The 20,233-nt window shown below is 41.1% G+C and overlaps 1 protein-coding gene across 2 annotated transcripts in view; it reads left to right on the top strand.

Annotated features, from left to right (window-relative positions):
• Positions 1 to 4,913: 4,913 nt before the first annotated feature.
• Wapl (WAPL cohesin release factor) overlaps positions 4,914 to 20,233 on the top strand; it is a 65,348-nt gene continuing 50,028 nt past the window's right edge. For both annotated transcript variants that reach the window (XM_027389438.2, XM_027389437.2), the window contains exons 1-2: positions 4,914 to 5,044; positions 7,863 to 8,383. In XM_027389438.2, coding sequence (XP_027245239.1) covers positions 7,885 to 8,383 — 499 coding nt within the window. In that variant the 5' untranslated portion in view covers positions 4,914 to 5,044; positions 7,863 to 7,884. The remainder of the gene's footprint in view (positions 5,045 to 7,862; positions 8,384 to 20,233) is intronic.

Genomic DNA, 20,233 nt, shown 5'->3' with positions numbered 1-20,233 from the left:
GTCACTTTCCTTTCTAGGTATACACCTACATGAAGGAAGGAAACAAGGAGTAGCTTTAGTCAGCCACTATTTAATGAGTACCTACTATGTGTAGACACTCTTCTACAGGGATAGAGCAGAAAACAAGATTTGCTAAAATAAGAGCTAAAAACAAGGCCAGAAAACAAGAACTAAACCAAGATTTCCTGCCCTCTCTTCCTAGAGAGAGAAAAACATGCAAGATAAATATTTGAAAATAGGATATGTTAGATGGGGAGAGATACATCCTTGAAAAAAAAATAAAATGGGGCAGTGGATATTTGGGAGTAGAAGTAACAACAGTTTAAAATAGGCTAGTCAGGGTTGGGGATACAAGCACAAAGAAGGAGAACATGCCTAGCATTTGTTGGACCTTGAATCAATCCCAAGCAACTCCTCTCTCTCTCTCTCTCTCTCTCTCTCTCTCTCTCTCTCTCTCTCTCTCTCTCTCTCTTTCCCTCCCTCTGGGAGACAGTCATTGCACATCTATAGGAAATGGATGGAAACAGCCTGGCATCTGAGAGGAGCCACATAGAAGGGGCAGGAGAAGGTAGAACAGCAGAGATGGAAGGAGGCTGGAAAGAGGAGCTGTTTGGTCCACAGGTAAGGGCAGGGTCTAGCACACATCTTCTAGGACTTTGTAACCTAACCACTACAGTATGCAAGTGTACAACCTATAATTTTTCCCCACATCCTAGTACAAAGGAAAAAATGCTGCTCATGTGGTCACTTCTGGTTCCAAGGTACTATACTCTTTTGGTTGGTTTTTGTTTTTCAAGACAGAGTTTCTCTGTGTAACAGCTCTGGCTGTCCTCTCTGCCAGCTCAGGCTGGCCTCGAACTCACAGAGATCCACCTGCCTCTGCCTCCTGAATGCTTGAACTGGACTCTGTTATATTTTATGACACTTTTCCAGAAAAGAACTGAGGGTCTATTTTGCAAAGCTAGTTCTGCTACAGCCCATGCCTGAGCTAGAACAAGGGCACAGAAACAGCATAAGAAATGTGATCTGCCAGCTTTCTTTATAGAAGAGAATATAAGCCCACTCAGGTGACATTCCAGGTAGTGGGGTCTTGCCTTCTCTAGACAGCACACAGAAGGGTAGCCTGTAGCATCAAAGGGTACTGACTCTGCTCCGACCCAGGATTTCACTTTGTTACATAACTGTGACAGTGGTAGGAAACCGTTAGACACAAGAGGGGAGACAGAGCATTAGATGAAGGAAATGCTAGTTTTTTGGTCAGGTGAGTATCACATGGCATCAGGGGGGGTTGGAGAGTGAAAACAGCTGTTTCTGAGGCAAACATTAGGAGGGTATAGCAGCACACATCTGTAATTCCACAACTTGGGAGTGGAGGCAAAAGGTCCAAGAGTTCATCAAGAAATATGTCAGGACTCAAGCAAATTCAACAAAAAGCTTCTGGCCCATATGCCATACATTATCCCCTTCTGGTGTGGCACTCAGGACCATGGCAAGGTCCACAGAATTAAAGAGGTAAAGGGTTAAGGTTGTGGTGGTACAGTCTTCAGTCCAGAAGAGTCTCAACTCCCCTCAAGATATGCCCTGGAGATGGCACAATCTCTAACGGTCTTGAAGCAGGACCTAGGAAGGTAGAGAGCCCTAACACATTACACCTGGGTATTCATGTGTCTAACCTTCACAGATCCAGGCTCACTATTTCACTTCACAAATTGTGTACAACTGCTGGGCACACATCTTTAACCCCAGCACTCGGAGGCAGAGGTAGACAGATCTCTGAGTTTGAGGCCAGCCTGGTCTACAAAATGAGTTTCAGGACAGTTTTTCTACTCTTTTGTGCTGAGAATAGAACCCAGGGCTTTCATATGAAAGGCAAGTGCTCTATCACCAAGCTCTATGCCAAGCCTCATTTTCCCTTCAGTGTCTCAGTCCAGACTGGCCTGGCATGCTCAATGCTCCTGCCTGGGCCTCAGGATTGGAATTATAGGTGCACAGCCTGTTCATTACTTTCTTACCCAAACTCCTTGGATTATATTGTCAAATGCTGTGACTATATTATAAATCAGTGCTTGTCAAACTCTGATGTGTGAACCAATTGCCTGGGGAAATCCCTCTAACCGGCAGATTCTGATGTCTGGAATGGGGTAAGGACAAGAGTTATCCCTTCCCAACAAGGTCAAGGTTTTTTTTTTGTTTGTTTTTTTGTTTGTTTGTTTTGAGACAGGGTTTCTTTGTATTGCGTTGGAGGTTGTCCTGGATCTTGGATCTGTAGACCAGGCTGGCCTCAAACTCATAGAGGTCTGCCTGCCTCTGCCTCCTGAGTGCTGGGATTATAGGCATGGGCCACCAACACCTGGCCAAGGTCAAGGGTTATGCCTAGATACTCACTATGGGTCATTCTTTCAACAGCAGGAATTCACAACTAATTCCCATCATTCAATTCAAGGACACACAAAACCCCATGAAAGGGTGCCAAAGACTATTCCTTTAAATAACTAACCTTTCCACTTTAGCTTCAGTTAGCATCAAAGCCTGCCAAATGCCCAATACCATCAGGGCTAGGTCAGGATATTCCCTTGGTCTCGGAAACTCCTCCAGGAAGATCATGCAACTGCCTCTCCCTACCTCTTTTGGCTTTTTGATCTTACCTTTTGCCTCTGATGATAATTACCCTTTAATTAGCACCCACCACCAAGTCATCTAAATAATTAAAGTAAGTGCAGTCTGCACCACTGCCAGCCTTCTTCAAACAAAAATAAAACAAGATCCCAAGCTGCTGATTTAAAAAAAAAAAAAGACAAAATTGACCCAAATAGCATGCACGCACACACACACAGTACAAGATTCCTTAGCATAAGTGGCTTACTTTGAAATCAGTATGAGAAAATAAATACACAGTATCAGAGAAACTGCAAACGCAAGAATGTAAATTATGAGACTTGGCATCAAAAGGAAAACAATTCAAGTGTGTTTAAAATCCACCTTAAATTCCTACTGGAGAGGGGTTCACAGTTTGTTTTGTGCACCCCATCCCAGGGGTGGCAGAAGGAAGTGCCAGGAATCTAATCAAGGCCATGTTGGAGAAGCACTCTACCATTTATTTATCCTCCAAGCCTGAAGTTTTTATTTTTCCTCTTTAGAATTGTCCTTTCACTGAGTGAAGCCAAGGTGGGGTTGTCCAAGGGGGCTGGAGAGACGGCTCAATGGTTAAGAGCAATGACTGTTCTTCCAGAGGAACCAGGTTCAAAACCCAGCACTCATGGCAGTTTGGTTTCAGGGGATCTGACACCTTCACACCATTGCACTGGAAATGAAGTTAAATAAATTATTTTTAAAAAAGGATTTTCCTGACTATATTGGTGGGGGGCTTGAAACGTGAGGGTACTTTAAAGGTAAATCTGGAAGAAGAGCTGGTCTTCTTACTAAAAGCATTTAGTAGTTTTCTAATTTCTCAGGTGAGTCTCCATTAACTGACTATCAAACACGAACTCTGATGATTCATTCACACACCTCTCCTGACTGTGCTGGTCTTTAGAAACCTATTTTCCCACTGAAGGCTTAAAATAAAATAAACCTCTCCAAATTTCTCAATTAGGTAATACACTGACACGGAAAAGTCTGTGTAGAGAGGAAATTTTAAAATACTACTTCTGTCCATCCACTACCTTCCTGCCCCAACTGGTTAGTTAAAAACAACAAACAACCCCCCCCCAACCAAACAAACAAAAGAACAACTTTATTATGAACACTGGAGCTCCAACAACGAAGAACATCCTCAGTTTATTCCCCTTTTTTTCAGTTTTCACAGGTGCAATCTAAAGCAAAATAAACACATCGGATCATTTTACCTGTCAACACTTCAGAATGCCTTTTTATTTAAAGCCACATTACTGTAAGCACATTCAATAATGATGACGATAATTCCTTAGTAACATACAATACTCTGGGGGGGGGGTCACTACTAACAGGTGGGGGACAGGAGCCAGAACTCCGGAGTGGGGACTGACCGGGGCGGGCGGGGGTGGGGGTGGGTGAGGAGGGCGGGTAGGGGAAGGAGAAGGGGCTGGGCTGAATCTGATCGCGGCTGTGAGGCGACCGGCACCGGAGTCCTCCTGGTTTCGGTCCTCGTTACCTGCGTTGGCCCGCTCGCACCGTCAGACCGGGTCAAGGGCGGCCCCAAGCTCCCCGCCTTCAAGGTCCGGGCGGTGGCCCAGCAGGCTCGGCGCAGCTGCACAAGCCTCTGTCCCCAGACACCGGAGGGTCCCTGGAGGGGAAACCATTGACACAGCTGCCTGCACTGTGCCCCGTGCCTTCCCGCGCCGCACCTGCGTCTTGTCGCGTGGCCAGGAACTAGAACTTGCTCCCGAGACTGTGAAAGTCCAGCAGGCCCGCAGTCAGAACTCAGGCCGTTCATCCGCTCCGGAACCCGGCTTTAGACAACCGAACCTCGCAGAAGAGAACTACAACTCCCGTCGGGCTTCGCGGCCTGACCAATGGTGGTAGCCGGCGCGTGCGGGGCGCGGCGCCTGCGCGGCGGTTTGAGTAAGCGGCCGTACGATTGGCTGCGGGGTCGGGTGGCCGCGCGGGGCCTGTGGGAAGCGGAGTGACGGAGCGAGCGGCTGTTGGAGGAAGGAGGTGGGGGCCGGGAGCGCAAATGGCGTTGAGATGGTTCAGGGCCCTGTTCAAACTCCAGCGCTGACCATTCACCGGCGGAGGCGGCGGCGCAGAAGGCGGCGGCGGCCCAGTGGGGGCACGTAGCAGGCTCGGCACCGGCGGCGGCCGCCTGGGAGGCCTAGGTACTGCCCGGCCGGCGCGCCTGAGGTGGGGAGGGAAGTTGCGGAGCCGCCGCTCCTCCCCCCCCCCTCGACCGGGCTTCCTATTTACCGAAGCGGAGCGGCTGGCTGTGACGGCAGCAGAGCCCCTCGCCTCTCTCGGAGCACCGGTCGGCACTGTTCTCCCGCGCGGGGCTCCCGCGCCCGCCCGTGGGCCGTTGGGAGCGGGAGAGGCGGAGGCGGCCCGAGGCCAAAGCACCCGCCAGGCGCCGAGGGTAAGTGAGGTCTCGGGCGGCTGCCTAGGCCCGGAGCGAGCCGGGGTGGGTGGAGGAGGCAGGGGCGGTGCGAGTCTGGTTGCTCACCTGGCTTCTGAGGAAGTTGGGCACTGAAAGATCTGAAGAACTCCTTCCCTCCCCACCTCTTATTTTCCTTTTGAGTTCTTTTCCGGGCGGCTAGCTGATTGACTTCTCTCTTCCATACCCGGTCCGGTTGATTTCAGTCCTGAATTCTTTGCCCCGGAGTTTTCCTCCGCCTCTAGCCGTCACCGAGGCCCTGCTTCGGGGACTCGGTGGCAGAAGCTTCCGGGGCTTCCGAAGCGACATCCCTTTCCTGGGCGGTGGGGGTTGGGAGGAGAAAAGTTGCGTGAGCGTCCAGCCGGAGGGGGTGTCTCTGCTACAGCCTCCTGGCGCACTTGCAGCTCCAGGTGAGAATTTCTGCTTGCGTCTGTTTGCCCCTTCACGTTCCTCTCTTAATTGAAGCCCCTAATGTACCTTGGGGGCTTGGGAGAAGCTAGGTTTCTTTGCAGTTTAAGTGCGAGGACTTACCCCCCCTCCCCTTCCCTAATCTGAATCCCTGTGCACTTCCCTCAAAAGTCGGCTGGGCTTTGGGCTGAGCCAAAGGCCCAAAGATTGAAAACCACTTAGTTGTGAACCCTCCTTTCCCTTTTATTTCGGACTGTTGTTGAAGTTTGAAGCCTGAACTAGGTTGTGTCTGGAATGTATGTAAAATGTTATGCTAAATATATATTACTTTTGAATTTGTACATAGGCTGTGCTAAGATAAGGCCATTGCAGTAGTCTGTTGACTTTTTTTTTTTTTAAAATGGACGTTATGGAAAACAATAAAAACAGTCATACAATGAGCTCTCTTGTATTCATTTCTACTGGATTCAGTAGAAGATAACTCAACCATATTTGTCTCATGTACACATTTCCCATTGCTTAATATTTAAAAAGTCACTGATGTTATTTCATCAGTATTTAATGTTATTATTGAATACATCAGTGTTACTTGTGAGACACAATCACTTAAAAAAATAGAATTGTCTTTATCATGTAACTCAGTATCAAGTATTCATTTGCAGACCATGAACTTTCTACAGTGACGGCTTTGTGGTTTTGACTTTTTACGGAGAGTTTTTCAGATGTTGGCATAAAGGAGATTAAGTCTAGATTTTTGGTTTGGCCTTTAGTCAGCATTTTTAGATGATTGCCATGTATGTGTGTTCAAAATATTCCAGCTTTGTTGGAATATGTATAAATGTAGGTCTGTAGATCACAGCTTAAAGAAATGACTTTCTTTTCTTGTCTTTGGTAGCTGTTCAATTATTAGTCTTTGTTTTGTCTAATAGGCTATACTTAACAAGAAAGACAATAAAGCTTATTAGTGTTCAAAACTGCAAAATGGAAATTCTGAGGAAAGCTAAATTTTCTCTTAGCACAGATATGGATGATGACTAAATTATTATTTTGTCCAATCAGAATTGATTTTCTTTCAAACATTAGTGGGGGGGGTGAGTCCTCTACTGAATATTTGGGGAATTGGCAGTGATTCATTAAGTTGTAAGAACTTAATAAAAATATTAAATGTAGATTGAAAACATTTGAAAGCATAAGTTAAATATTTCCATTGTAAGTTTCAAAGTAATGAAGATTTTCCAAGCCCATAAGTGACTGCTTACCCCCTTCACTGATAAATTGATACTTAAACTGCAGAAGGTCAAAGTGTTAAGAAATGGATAATGATAGATGATGCTGTAAAAGTACTGTAACTTGTAGTTTTTAAATATTTGACCTTTGCCTTACTTCCCTTGGAAATATTTTTCCAGTATATTTTTAGGTAAATTAGGTAGATTGGTTTGTTTGTAAATTGAAGAGGAAAATAAAAGCTATGCATTTCTATTTTTATTCATTTCACTTGTTTATTTTGGTCTTTTGAGACTAGGTCCCTCTTTGTAGCCCTGACTAACCTGGAACTCATTTTGTAGATCAGGCTAGTCTCAAATTTAGAGATCTGCCTGCCTCCCAAGTACTGGGATTAAAAGGGTATGCCACCACCTGGCTTATTTCTATTTTTATAATAATAAATCATGTACCTTTGTAAAATGGAATTCTTCAACTTCAGAAAATTGTCACTCAACAAATGAGCATAGTACTATAGAGATAAGGAAGATTAGAAGAATGATTTCTTGAATTTAGGGAGATGACCACTGCAGGAATGTTTTTTAAAGTCAACTCAAATTACTTTAGTTCAAAAATCAGAATCTTTAAGGTTAAGTAGAAGCTACAAATTGTACTATATGGGAAAATAACAGTTTTTCTGACACTTTGTATAAAGAGCAGTAAAATTTCCCAAGAAGTAAATTTAGCTAACTGACATTATTTAGATCCTGGAAAACTTAATATATTGTGTTTAAAGATTTTGTATTTGGGTATTTACTCTATTTAGGCTTTTTTTTTTTTTTTTCCTGGTTAAATTGTGTATGAGAATAGTTCGTTTGGAACTGAGAAAGGTCTTAAGTTAGATTTGTAGGTACTGTATTATAAGTTGGTTATTAGTAAGCTTTTTTTACTTTGTAAGTTTCATATGAGTATGCAGTTATTGTAAAACAAACCAAAACACCACCAAACCTGATGGATGGAAGAAGTATAGGATGGAGAACAAGCCTCTTCAACTCATTTATTTAAACTAGTTTAAAAGTTTGTATGCTGAATGTTGAAAACTATATGAGAAGCCCTAGGATCTTATTTTTATAGAATGCCTAAAACTTGTTAGAAGATTGGTGATTATATTTTCTTAAATTTCTTTCCACAGGGAATATGAAACAGGTGTCAAAATGACATCCAGATTTGGAAAAACTTACAGTAGGAAAGGAGGAAATGGCAGTTCAAAATTTGATGAAGTTTTTTCCAACAAACGGACTACTCTTAGTACAAAATGGGGAGAGACCACGTTTATGGCTAAGTTAGGGCAGAAGAGGCCCAATTTCAAACCAGATATCCAAGAAATTCCGAAGAAACCTAAAGTAGAAGAAGAAGATACTGGAGATCCTTTTGGTTTTGATAGTGATGATGAGTCTTTACCTGTTTCTTCAAAAAATTTAGCCCAGGGTAAGGGTTCATCTTACCCAGAATCTAGTGAAGCTGCTCAGCTGGAAGAAGTCACTTCTGTACTTGAAGCTAATAGCAAATTTAGTCATGTGGTGGGTGAAGACAGTTTTGCTTCTGATAGATGCTTACTAACGGAGGATACTTTGATTGGAAAAGAAAAGAACACAAATAGAATCTTGGAAGACAATGCAAACAAAAGTAGTTGTGCAAAATTAATAACTTCAGGTAAGTTTTGATGTTTTTTATGATAAGCCACAAGAACTTTTTGTAAACCATTTATGTGATATGAAATTTTAATTTATTATTTGTGTGTGTATGCATGTGTTTGGAAATTAGAGGACAACTTTGTATAGTTGTTTCTTTCCGTGTTTACATGGGTTCCAGAGATCAGACTCAGGTTGCCAGGCTTGCATTCTGAGCACCCCTGCTGGGACATCTCACTGGCACCTTAAGAGGTGTATTTGTGTACATGTGAGTGTACACACTCATGTGTGACCTGTTTTTTTCTCCTCCTTCATTTATGATTAGTAGGTGGCTATTGATAAGGTTATTTTTTTAAATTTATTTACTTTTATATGTATGGCTGTTTTGCCAAATGTATGTATGTACTGTTCATGCCTGGTGCCCTCAGAGGCTAGAAGAGGAGCTACTGGAATGAGCTACTGTGTAGATGCTAGGAACTGAATCCAAGTCTTCTGGAAGAATCATCTCTCCAGCTCCCTTATAAAAATTTTAAAACTTTAAAGAACTCAATTTGGTTGAATTTTTAATTCGGACAACTTCTTAGAGACTTGTTACTTGGTATAGTTTGAGAACAGTATTTTATACTTTCTATTTGTTAGCTAGTATTTTATGTTACTGTAGATTGGTTGGCTACTGATAACTACAAGATGGTAATTTACTTTGAGAATTAGAGTTTTCTCTAAAAATAGTTCAGAAAATACTGGGTAGAGCATTGAGTATTACATAAACCTAGGTTAGCTTAAGGTATTTGGGCCAATGTTACATCAGTCTTATGAGAACTGTTAGACTCAATGATATAGATGGAGTTAACTAGAAGAATAAATATCTAAGATTTGGAGAAAGTTCAGATATAGTTGGAATTGTGCAGGCATCCTGTCAACAGTAGGTTAAGGATGGCTATTACAGTTAAAATTGTCTTCAGGTCTCTATTGTTTTGACAAATTTTAGTCATGGCCACATAGGTCTCATTTTGAAAGGAAATGAATAGAAATCCCAGTGCTGTGATCTACAAGGAATTTGTTGCAGATTTAGTGTAAGGCACATCAAGTAGTACAATGGAGCAGCTTACATAGTTATGCTTAGCATCTTTTCCACTTTTTCTCAACTTTGGTGAGCCACCTGTTGTTGTCATTCCCTTGATCTCTGGGTTAATACTCATGGCGGGGGTGGGGGGGTACTCTGTGTAGCTTTGGAGGTTGTCCTGGAACTCGGAGACCTGCCTGCCTCTTGACTCCCAAGTGCTGGGACTAAAGGCGTGCGCCACCAATGCCCTGTTAGCATTGTTCTTAAGCTTAGACTTTCATTAAAAAAATTACAAAAGCAGCCTAAAACTGTTTCCAGGTTAGCTAAAATTTTTCTAATATAAACTAGTAACAAAATTGGAATGGAATTTTTTTTTTAAATATTTTTTAAATTATTTATGTATTTATTATGTATACTGTCTGCATGTGTCCCTGCAGGCCAGAAGAGGGCACCAGATCTCCTTATGGATGGTTGTGAGCCACCATGTGGTTGCTGGGAATTGAACTCAGGACATCTGGAAGGGCAGCCAGTGCTGTTAACCTCTGAGCCAGCTCTCCAGCCCTAAAAAAGATTTTTTTAGATTTAGCATTTTATACAGTGTTGCCTGCATTTATGTATGCATACCACATGCATTTGTGGGGCCCACCAAGGTCAGAAGAGAGCATCTGATCCCTCCCTAGGACTGGAGTTCAGGCAGTTGGGAACCACCATGTGGGTGCTAGAAATTGAAGCCAGGTCTTCTTCAAGAGCAGCCAGTGCTCTTAACCACTAAATGAGATTTGATGATTGTCCAGATGTTGTTGAGCCTGTTATTTGTTAAGCTTTGGCCTGCCAGTACTGTTCACTTTGAATTGTAGTATTTTTACTGTCATTTCTTGGAGAGTTCTAGTAGTTGTTTTACATATGAGGCAGGTAGCCTGAAGAAGGAAGAGTAGAGGTAGTAAGTTGTTAAAGATGTCATGGAGGACCAAAGGTACTGTCTTGGCAGAAAGAGGCCTTGGTGGTAGAGGATTGGGAAAAAGATAAATGTTTAATAAGGGGGATAGGAACATTTATTTGTAGGAGGTAGTTAATTACTTATGTCCCTTTGATGATGTGTCTTCACATATGTCCAAATTGCTGTTGTAAAGCAGCTAGAAAATGAGAGTACAGTTGTTTTTTTTTTTTTTTTAGACAGGGATTCTTTGTAGCTTTGGAGGCTGCCCTGGAACTCACTCAGTTGACCAGGCTGGCTTCGAACGCACAGAGATCTGCCTCCCGAGTGCTGGGATTAAAGGTGTGCCCCATCAACTCCCGGCAGTGAATATAGCATTATGGATTTTTCTCTTTTTCATTGACTTTTTGAAGCTCAAACTCTGGCAGCTCCTGTTGGTAGGAAGCAAACTTTGAGGAAGTGTTTTTAATTTTTGTAGTAGTCTTAACCTATCCTACCTATGTAAATCAGTTATTTTTACAAACCACATAGAAGTCATATATTTATAAGTTGGTTCTGAGCTTTATAGATTTTCTTTTCATTGCCTTTGTCTAAACTTTTAGGATTTCCTGTTTTTTGCATCTACTTGTCATATTGTCAGTGCCTTTTCACTCACTAAACGTTTTGTCAATAACTTGTTCAAAGTACAAAGATTTAAGTTCCATAGTATCTTCCACTGAGGTAGCTGTTCACTCACACCAGTTTCTGCTGTGGAATTATTTCACACCAGTGAAAAAGCTTAACCATGCTTAGGGTTTTATTATTTTTTTCTAATAGTATATGCTAAGTGCATCTTTTTGTCTGTAGAAAACTATGTGATTAAGTTTTTGATGATATTTCTTCATCTTAAATACTTTTAATGAGTAGTACTTTTGAAAATTATCGTTAATTTGGAGAGGAAATTCAAGATGAAGTCATGATAAAACAGAATGGTTGGTCTAGTGAGATGGCCTAGTGGGTGAACCCTGAAAACTAGAGTTTGATCTCTGGGAACCACATAGTGGAAGGAGAAGAGAGAAACCAACTCCTGCAAGTTGTCTTCTGGCCTCTATACACTGATGCACACCATGGCTTATGTGCCCCCACACATATGCACATACTCATACACATAAATAAAAATGAGTAAATATATATATGTTGGTTGTTTTGTTTGTTTTTTTGAGACAGGATGTCTCTGTGGCTTTGGAGCCTGTCCTGGAACTCACTCTGTAGAACAGGCTGGCCTTAAAATCACAGAGATCTGCCTGCCTCTGCTTCCTTAGTGCCAGGATTAAAGGCGTGCACCAGCACCGCCTGGCTAATTAATAATTTTTTAAAAACCTAAATGGTTGCCATTTTGTAAACAGATGCCCAATAGATAAGGGAAAGAGCAGAAAGAATTACAGACTGTGCCTAAAAACTCAGTTACCCTAGCCTTTAATTGAAAAGAAGAAAAACAAGACACCACAACATTTCCAGTTATAGGCTAGTGAAAGAACCTTGGGTACTCAATAGTTGGTATATGGCAAGTCATCTTTTCTCCCCTGTGTACCTAGGGCTTTGTGTATGCCAGGCAGTCATCTACCACTGAATACACCTTACTTCAATGTATGGAAAATTGGGGGTCATTTTTTCCTATGTGTCTTTCCTTGTGTATTTATTTTCAAATAAAGTCAGTAGTTCTGTTTTCATTTGCAAATTCTTCTGTATCTTTAATTTATAAACAAAACATTCTGATTTTATTTGGCTTTTAAAACCAGTCAATTCTAAAGACAGGTGTGGCACTAAAATGACTTTGAGCAGGAGCTAGAGTTCATCTTTTTAAGATATCATTGGTAGTGTATTAATAATTATTTTACTTGACCTTTGACTCACTATGTAGCCTTGGCTGTCCTAGAACTCACTGTGTAGACCAAGGATGGACCCTGCTTTCTGGGTGTTGCGTCCATGTCCAGTTCAAGATTTATCTTTAAGCTGGGCAGTGGTGGTGCTTTCCTTTAATCTCCACCCTCAAGACACAGAGACAGGTGAATCTCAAGAGTTCTTGAGGCCTGCCTGGTCTATCTTCAGAGTGAGTTTCAGGACAGTCAGGGCTACACAATGAAACTTTGTCTCAAATACCCAAAAGAAGGAAAGGAAAGAAAAGAAAAGAAAATAAAAGGAAAGAAAGAAAGATAGATAGATTTCTCTTTAGTATGTGTGTATGTGTGTGTTGTTATGTGCACATGAGTGCAGGTGCTGGAGGCATTGGTTCCATTGGAGCTTGAGTCACAGGCAGTTATGAACTATCTGACATGGATACTGGGGATTGAACACAGGTCCTGTGGGGAAGTAGTATTTACTCTTAACCAATGAGCCACCTCTCCAGACCCCCCCCCCTTTTTAATTAAAGAAATTTAATTGTGTGTATTGTGTGCATTAGTATAGTTGAAATATGAAGAGCATCAGACAATATTTTGGAGTTGTTTTGTCTTAGCATGGGTTCCTGCAAATGAACTCATTGTTAGGCTTCCATAAGAAGCACTTTTACCAGCTAACCCATCTCACCCCACCCTGTGGAGCTTTTGTTGAGACTTCATCTTGTGTGTCCTAGACTGGTTTTGAGCTCACTATGTGGACAAAGATGACCTTGAACATGGGATCCTCCAGCCTCCATATCCTGAATGCAAGGATTCTAGGCATTTGACACCATACCTGGTTTACTTGGTGTTGGAGTTTGAACCCAGGGCCTTTTGCATGCCAGACAAGCTCTCTACCAATACCTATCTAGTATTATTTAAAGTTTGGAATCCAAGACTGCATTAAAAAGAGGTAGCTCACATCACATCTTTAGTCTCAGCACTCTGGAGGCAGAGTCAGGCAGATCTCTGTGAGTTTGAGGCCGGCCTGGTAAACAGAGTAGTCCCAGGACATCAATTGCTACACAAAGAAACCCTGTTTCGAAACAAACAAAAACAAAACATAAAACTCCAAAACAACAAAAAAAATTATTTTTGTATGTGGGTGTTTAACCTGTATGTGTAACCTTTGTACCATGTTTGTGCAGTGCCTGTAGAGGCCAGAATAGGGTGTTAGATCCCCTGGGACTGGAGTTAGTCAGTTGTGAGCCACCCAGGTGGAAGTTGGATCCTGTGGACCCCATCTCTATTCTCAGGACTAACCTCCCTCCCTCCCTCCCTCCCTCCCCCCCCTCGGCATGATGTGTGCATCACATGATATGGTGCACTTTTAGAAGGCAGAGGACAACTTTGTGAAGTGGTTCTCTTCTTCCACTTTTTTTTAATCTGCATGTATGTATGTGTGAGATGTTGGATCTCCTAGAACTGGAATTATAGACAGCTGTAAGCTGCCATGCGGGTCCTGGGGATTTACCTGGATCCTTTGAAAGAGAAGCTAGTGCTCTTAAACACTGAGCATCTCTCCAGTCTCCCTCCCTGCCCCCCAGGACTTTTTTTAAAATGGTTGCTTTTGCTTTTCATGTGGGGTTACTTCAATTTCCCCTCTTTGTTAGTCTGGACTCTTGGGGGAAAAAAGTATGCAGAGACTTAATTTCTGTTTGGCACATTTTCTGTGCCAGCCAGCTGGGGTAGTCTACATACTCTGCCAAATATTGAGATAACTATAGCATAAGCTCTTAATTTGCATGACTGGTTTCATAGCCAATAAATTTTTCCCATTTGCTTAAAGCTGTATTGAATGTGTGAGCTTGTTGAGGGGTGTTATTAAGACATTATGAGATTTGATTTTAGAACCAAAGGTGATTTTTCAGAAAGGGAAATGCTTAGTTCTACTTTTGATAGTTTAAAGTGGACTACAGATGGGATGGGGAACGTGAGGGGGGTGGAGAGATGGCTCATTGGTTAAGAATGCATATGGCTCTTGCAGAACACCTGAGTGGTTCCCAGCACCCACTAGTGACTACAGTTCTAGGGGGTCTAACAACTGGCCTCGAGAGCACTTGCTCTTGTGCATATATCTACACACACAGGCATCTACACACCTGAACATAATTTAAAAATAAAATATCTTTTAAAAAGTGGGCTAGAAACTTAACTGAATTGATATTGTTTATTTATTGGATAAAGAATTAATTGTGAGGATTGTTAGATAATCCTAACTTAATTAGTATTGGGAAGTTATTTGCCTTTAGATAGTGAATGTGGGGATTTTTTTTTTTTTTGTATAAAACATGGTATCTCAAGTTTCAAGAAAAGTAGGTAAGAAATTATTATTTTTTTCAGTTCCAGTTTTGAGCTAAGTCTTTATCAGCCATAACCTTGTAGAACTGACTTACTTCCCAATATATAAAGGATAAAACATCATTCAAAAGTTGGATAACAGTTGGGTGGTGGTACACAACATTAATCCCAGCACTCTGGAGGCAGAGGTAGGCATATCTGAGTTTGAGGCCAGCCTGGTCTACAGAACAAGTTCTTGGATAACTTGAATTAAGTGGAATAGCTGTTAAACATTCAAAATTTTCTTTTCGTATGATATTGTATTCTGGTAGGAATAAACTTAGTAAATAAATGATTAATACATGGCCTTATAATTAAAACAGCTGTCACAAGATTAGTTTTATTTTGATGTTGAAGCAAATTACAAATTCCCCTTTGTTTCTGTTTAATTTTCTTTTTGACAAAAATACAGCAAGAGTATTTAATACTATTGAATAAAGTAGACCTTATTTGTGCAGGTAGTAAATATCTTTCTATTTTTTTGTGTTGAGTACAAAAATTCAGCAATATGCAAATGTTCAGACAGATTTTTAAAAATTTTTATTTTATGCATATTGGTGTTTTACCATGGGTATCAGGTCCGATGGAGCTGGAATTACAGACAGTTGTGAGCTGCCATGTGGGTGCTGTGCATTGAACCTGGATCTTTCTTTTTTTTTTTTTTTTTCTTTTTTGGTTTTCCAAGACAGGGTTTCTCTGTGGCTTTGGAGGCTGTCCTGGAACTAGCTCTTGTAGACCAGGCTGGTCTTGAACTCACAGAGATCCGCCTGCCTCTGCCTCCCGAGTGCTGGGATTAAAGGCGTGCGCCACCAACGCCCGGCTTGAACCTGGATCTTATAGAAGAGCAGCCAGTGCTCTTAACCCCCGAGCTATCTCTTCAGCCCTAGACACAGATTGTTTTTTTAAGACACAGATTTTCAAGTGCTTTTTTGGTTAGTTCTTACAGTTGCCAGTGATTATACTCAAAGCCTTGTATATCCTACCACATCCCCAGCCTTCATTTATTAAGTAGAATTTTATCTGTCTCTGTCTATTTATATCTAGAGACTATAGCATAGGCTAGCCTCCCATTCAAAATATAGCTGAAAATGATCCTCTTGCCTCCACCTCACAAGTGCAAGGGTTTTAACAAGTGCCATCACTCCCCCCTCCCCCCTGAAAAATCAGTATTGTTCTCAAAGAGTTAACAAGAGTGCAGGAGGGCACTAACAAGTTTCTCCTCAGATCCAGGAGCATACCAGCTGTGCATAAATTAATGAAAACTGTAAACATGCTATCCTCTGGATACACTTCAGGAAGTGTGCCATTAACTTGTGCAGGTTATGATGAATTACTGCTTTCAATATATTGATATATATGCATACATATTTTACTTATTTAATGTGCACTGGTGTTTTGTCTGCAGGTATGTCCATGGGAAGGAGCCAGATCCCCTAGAAAAGTTGTGAACTGCCATGTGGGTGCTGGGAATTGAACTTGGGTCTCCTTGAAGAGCAATCGGTGCTTAATCTCTAAACCATCTCTCCAGCTCCATGATATATTTTTATAGTACTTCACAGAACATTTTCCCCCACATACGTTCTCTACCCTTAGAATTTAGAGTCATTTTAAAGGCATGAGTCACCATACCTGGTTATATTGGGTTTTGAGAGGTAGATACAGGATTGAGTTTAAATAAGTAACCTTTAGAGATAATAAATGTGATTAAGTATATAAATATTTGAAAATGCAGAATTACACAAAGCCATTAAGTTTTTGAAATGAACTGTGAAGAAATTCCTATACCTAAAGGGTAGAGAGAAAAAGGAAGAAACTAAAATAGAAAGAAGGCTAATATGAAACAGCTAGAGCTACTGAAGGAAATGTAGCAGGTAATGTGCTGCAGAAGGTTGCATGAAAGGCTCAACTGATTGAATTGGGTTTCTGATAAAAAAAAAAAAAGTTAACTAAATGAGGATTTCACAGAATGGTTGTAGTGGCCTGAGGATTGAGAAAATTCACATGTTTTAAAGAGAAGAACTAGGACAGCTGGAAATAGATGCCTTGCCCAAATTAGGTAATATGAGGAGGGGTTATTTACAAAGGTATAGGAGGGATGTAGGAAAATCACAGGGGTGGGCTCCCACCCAACCTTGGTTCTTTACAGTGAAGCTATTATCACCGTGACCCAAATGGATTAGGAGTTACCTGAGCCACATAGAAGAGGCCTACTTTAAGAAAAGTAGTATCCTTCTGTTGAGGGCATGAACACATGAAGCTCAGCTTTAACCTAATTCTGTTGTCATCCTGGGGGCTCATTAGGGGTAGAATCCTGTGTAAACCTAAGTATATGGGCTGTTTTGTTGATGGGAATGATAGACAGTTGATTTAATTTTGGCTGACTTGTGTAGTGGGCCTACTAAGTAGTAGTGGTGGTGCCAGTGCTACTGCTGTTTCTTCTGCTTCTCATTGTTACACAAGATCTTCCTGATCAGTCCAAGTGCTGGGATATTAGGTATGCCACAATGCTCTCTTGACAGTGAAAAGTTGCTTTTCTTCACTGAATCAGATTCCAGGAATATTTCTATTATGTTTTGGGTGCTAGAACCCAAGACTTTGAGTATGTGAACATGCATTTTATCATTGAGTGGTACCTCAACTTGCTTTTCCCCTAACCAGTTTATATACAGTATGTGACCCTAAAAACTCAAACACACTTGCTGAGTGTAATAGCATGATAGTAATCCCAGTATTTAGGACAGCAAGGCAGGGTAATCTCTAATTTGAAAGTAGTCCAGGTTACATAGTTCAAGGCCAGCCTTGGTTACACTGAGCTTTTGTTTCAAAACAGCACATACATAGAATGTGAGATATAAAATATTGGGGTATATGTGCATATACTGTGCTTTTAGTACACTTAAGTGATAACTTTAAAATCTATATTGATCTGTATATGTAGAATCGCCTTTTTTTTTTTTTTTTTTTTTTGGTTTTTCGAGACACGGTTTCTCTGTATAGCTTTGGAGCCTATCCTGGCACTTGCTCTGGAGACCAGGCTTTCCTCAAACTCAGAGATCTGCCTGCCTCTGCCTCCCGAGTGCTGGGATTAAAGGCGTGCACCACCAATGCCCTTGCTTTTTTTTTTAAGCAGCCTCACACTTCCCTATTGTGTGTGTGTACTTCAGCTGCCTTTTCTGCTTCTGGTCTTTTGTTGCAAGTAAATGTTAAGTTGAACATCTTCCCATTTAAGATTTTGAGCACCATGTTACCTGTTAGTATAGTGGTGGGAATTATTTTTAAAAGTGGTTTTGAAAGGGCACATACATTTTAAAGATTTATTTTTATTGTTTTAAATTATGTGTAGGTATGTGTGCCTGTATTTGGGTGTGTGCATGTGAGTGCAAGTGCTAGGAGGCAAAAAGCATCACTTAGAGCCAAAGTTACAGGTGCTTGTGAGCCACCTGAGCGCTTTTTTTTTTTATTTTTTTATTTTTTGGTTTTTCAAGACAGGGCTTCTCTGTGTGGCTTTGGAGACTATCCTGGCACTCGCTCTGGAGACCAGGCTGACCTCAAACTTACAGAAATCGCCTGTCTCTGCCTCCCGAGTGCTGGGATTAAAGGCGTGTGCCACCAACGCCCGGCCACCTGAGTGCTCTTAATACTGCGCCATTTCTCCAGCCGTGTGTGTGTGTGTGTGTGTGTGTGTGTGTGTGTGTGTGTGTGTGTGTGTGTGTGTGTGTGTATGTATGTATGTATGTATGTATGTATGTATATGTGTATATGTATATGTTTTAAATTGACAATTTTCTTCTAATAGTATGCACCCCCCTCTCCCAAACTGGTGTCATCCTCCTGCTGAGTCAAACTTTGTACCTTGGTGAAAGGTAGAAAAATAGTTGCTTATTTTTTATGTTGGGATTGGAATCTGTATTATCTTTTGTAAATTTTTAGTTGTACTTGGTTTATAATGGTATTGGTAGACTCTTCATGCTTAACCCCTTACTTGGCCAGCTACCACAGTTCTCCCTAGAATGACATTTATTGTTAATATTGTTAATTGTAGCTTTTTAGTTACATACAGTGCACTTACATTCTGAAATATGTCATTTTGTAATGAGCTCATGGTTGACATCTTTTCGGGAGCTTTAGGATGAATAGTGTTTGTTCACTAGGTAGATGAAATCAGAATTAGAGGGTTGAAACTTCAAGAGGTACCCCTACTTGCAACCTTTTAAGGAAGGGGAAGGAGTCAAAAGGTTAAGTTAATTACTTGTAGCAGAAGAGCCATCATGAAAATCATAAAGGACAGGTTTTGGAGAGCTTCCAGATAACTGATCACGAGGCTCCATTTATTTACTTATCTTATGGTTTAAGAGAAGGTCTCATGTAGCCCAGAATGCTCTGTAGTTCAATATATAGCCAAGTGTGCCACTGTGCCCAGCAGCTATTTTCTTCTGATGGATGTTTTGTTTAGAGATAGTCTCCTTAAATTCTATGTAGCTAATTTGAAGAAATTTTCTGCCTCCACCTTTCAAGTGCTAGGATTACATACAGGTGGGTATGTCCTTGCCAGATTTTTTTCCTTTGGTGTTTGGAGGTGCTGGAGTTTGAACCAAGGGTTTTGTGCATAATAGGCCAAGTTCTATTCTGAGCTGTGTCCCCAGCCCAAATAAAGTCTTGATAAATGTAAATTTTGTTTTTCTTATGGGTAGTGCTTTTTGTATTTTAAGAAATCTGTCTCAGGTGGGTAGAGTGGCATATGCCTGTAATTCCCAGTACTGGGGAAGCTGAGGTAAGAAGAGTAGAGTTGAAAACCATCCTGGAGTCCTTAATGAGCTCTAGGCCAGGTGTGGTTGTGAAAGCAAGATCTCATCTCAACAGCAACAACAAAAAGCAACAAAAATGAAATTCTTCTCTGTTTGAGGCATATAGATTGCTATATTTTAAAAGTTGTGCACTTTGCATCTTCATTTCCTTTAAATGTTCTTTTTTGCTTGCCTGTTTGGCTTCATTTTTTTTTTTTTTTTGAGATAGGTCTGATTTTGTTGCCCAGCTGGCCTCAGGATCCCAGTCCTCCTACCTTAGTCTTTAGAGAGCTGGACATGCCCCTCCATGCCCTACACAAGCTCTTTTCAAATACAGAAAATTGGCCTTCTTTTCTTCCTATATTTTATTATTCACCTTTTCACCTTTTATTAATTCTTTATATAATAACATTTTGTCATACTTAATCTCTATTTTATGTAGATGACTGTGGCTTGTGAATTTTAAATCTGAGCAAAGCTTGTCCATTCTGGAATGAAATGTTTTTAAAAATTCTACTTTACATTACATATCTCTTCTGTTTTCCATGTTTAGTTCCTTAAAAGAAAACCCACTTACTTATGTGTAACACATGTACCATAACAATTGTGTATAAAGTCAGAACAACTTGATGGGAGTTGATTTCCTTCTGCTGCCACATGGTTTCTGGGGACCAAACTCAGGTTGTCAGTCTTGGCGACAAGTGATTTTTACCTGCTGGGTCATCTTGCAGGCCTCATGTACAGAGTATGCTGTTTTTCTCCCCTCATGTTTTAGCATGCATCATGGGATTAATTACTTGAAAAAATCTGAAATCCCAGTTTGTATATACATTGA

This window comes from Cricetulus griseus, assembly GCF_003668045.3.
Source record: "Cricetulus griseus strain 17A/GY chromosome 1 unlocalized genomic scaffold, alternate assembly CriGri-PICRH-1.0 chr1_1, whole genome shotgun sequence".
NCBI lineage: Eukaryota > Metazoa > Chordata > Mammalia > Rodentia > Cricetidae > Cricetulus > Cricetulus griseus.
This window is presented reverse-complemented; position numbering and strand designations above follow the sequence as displayed.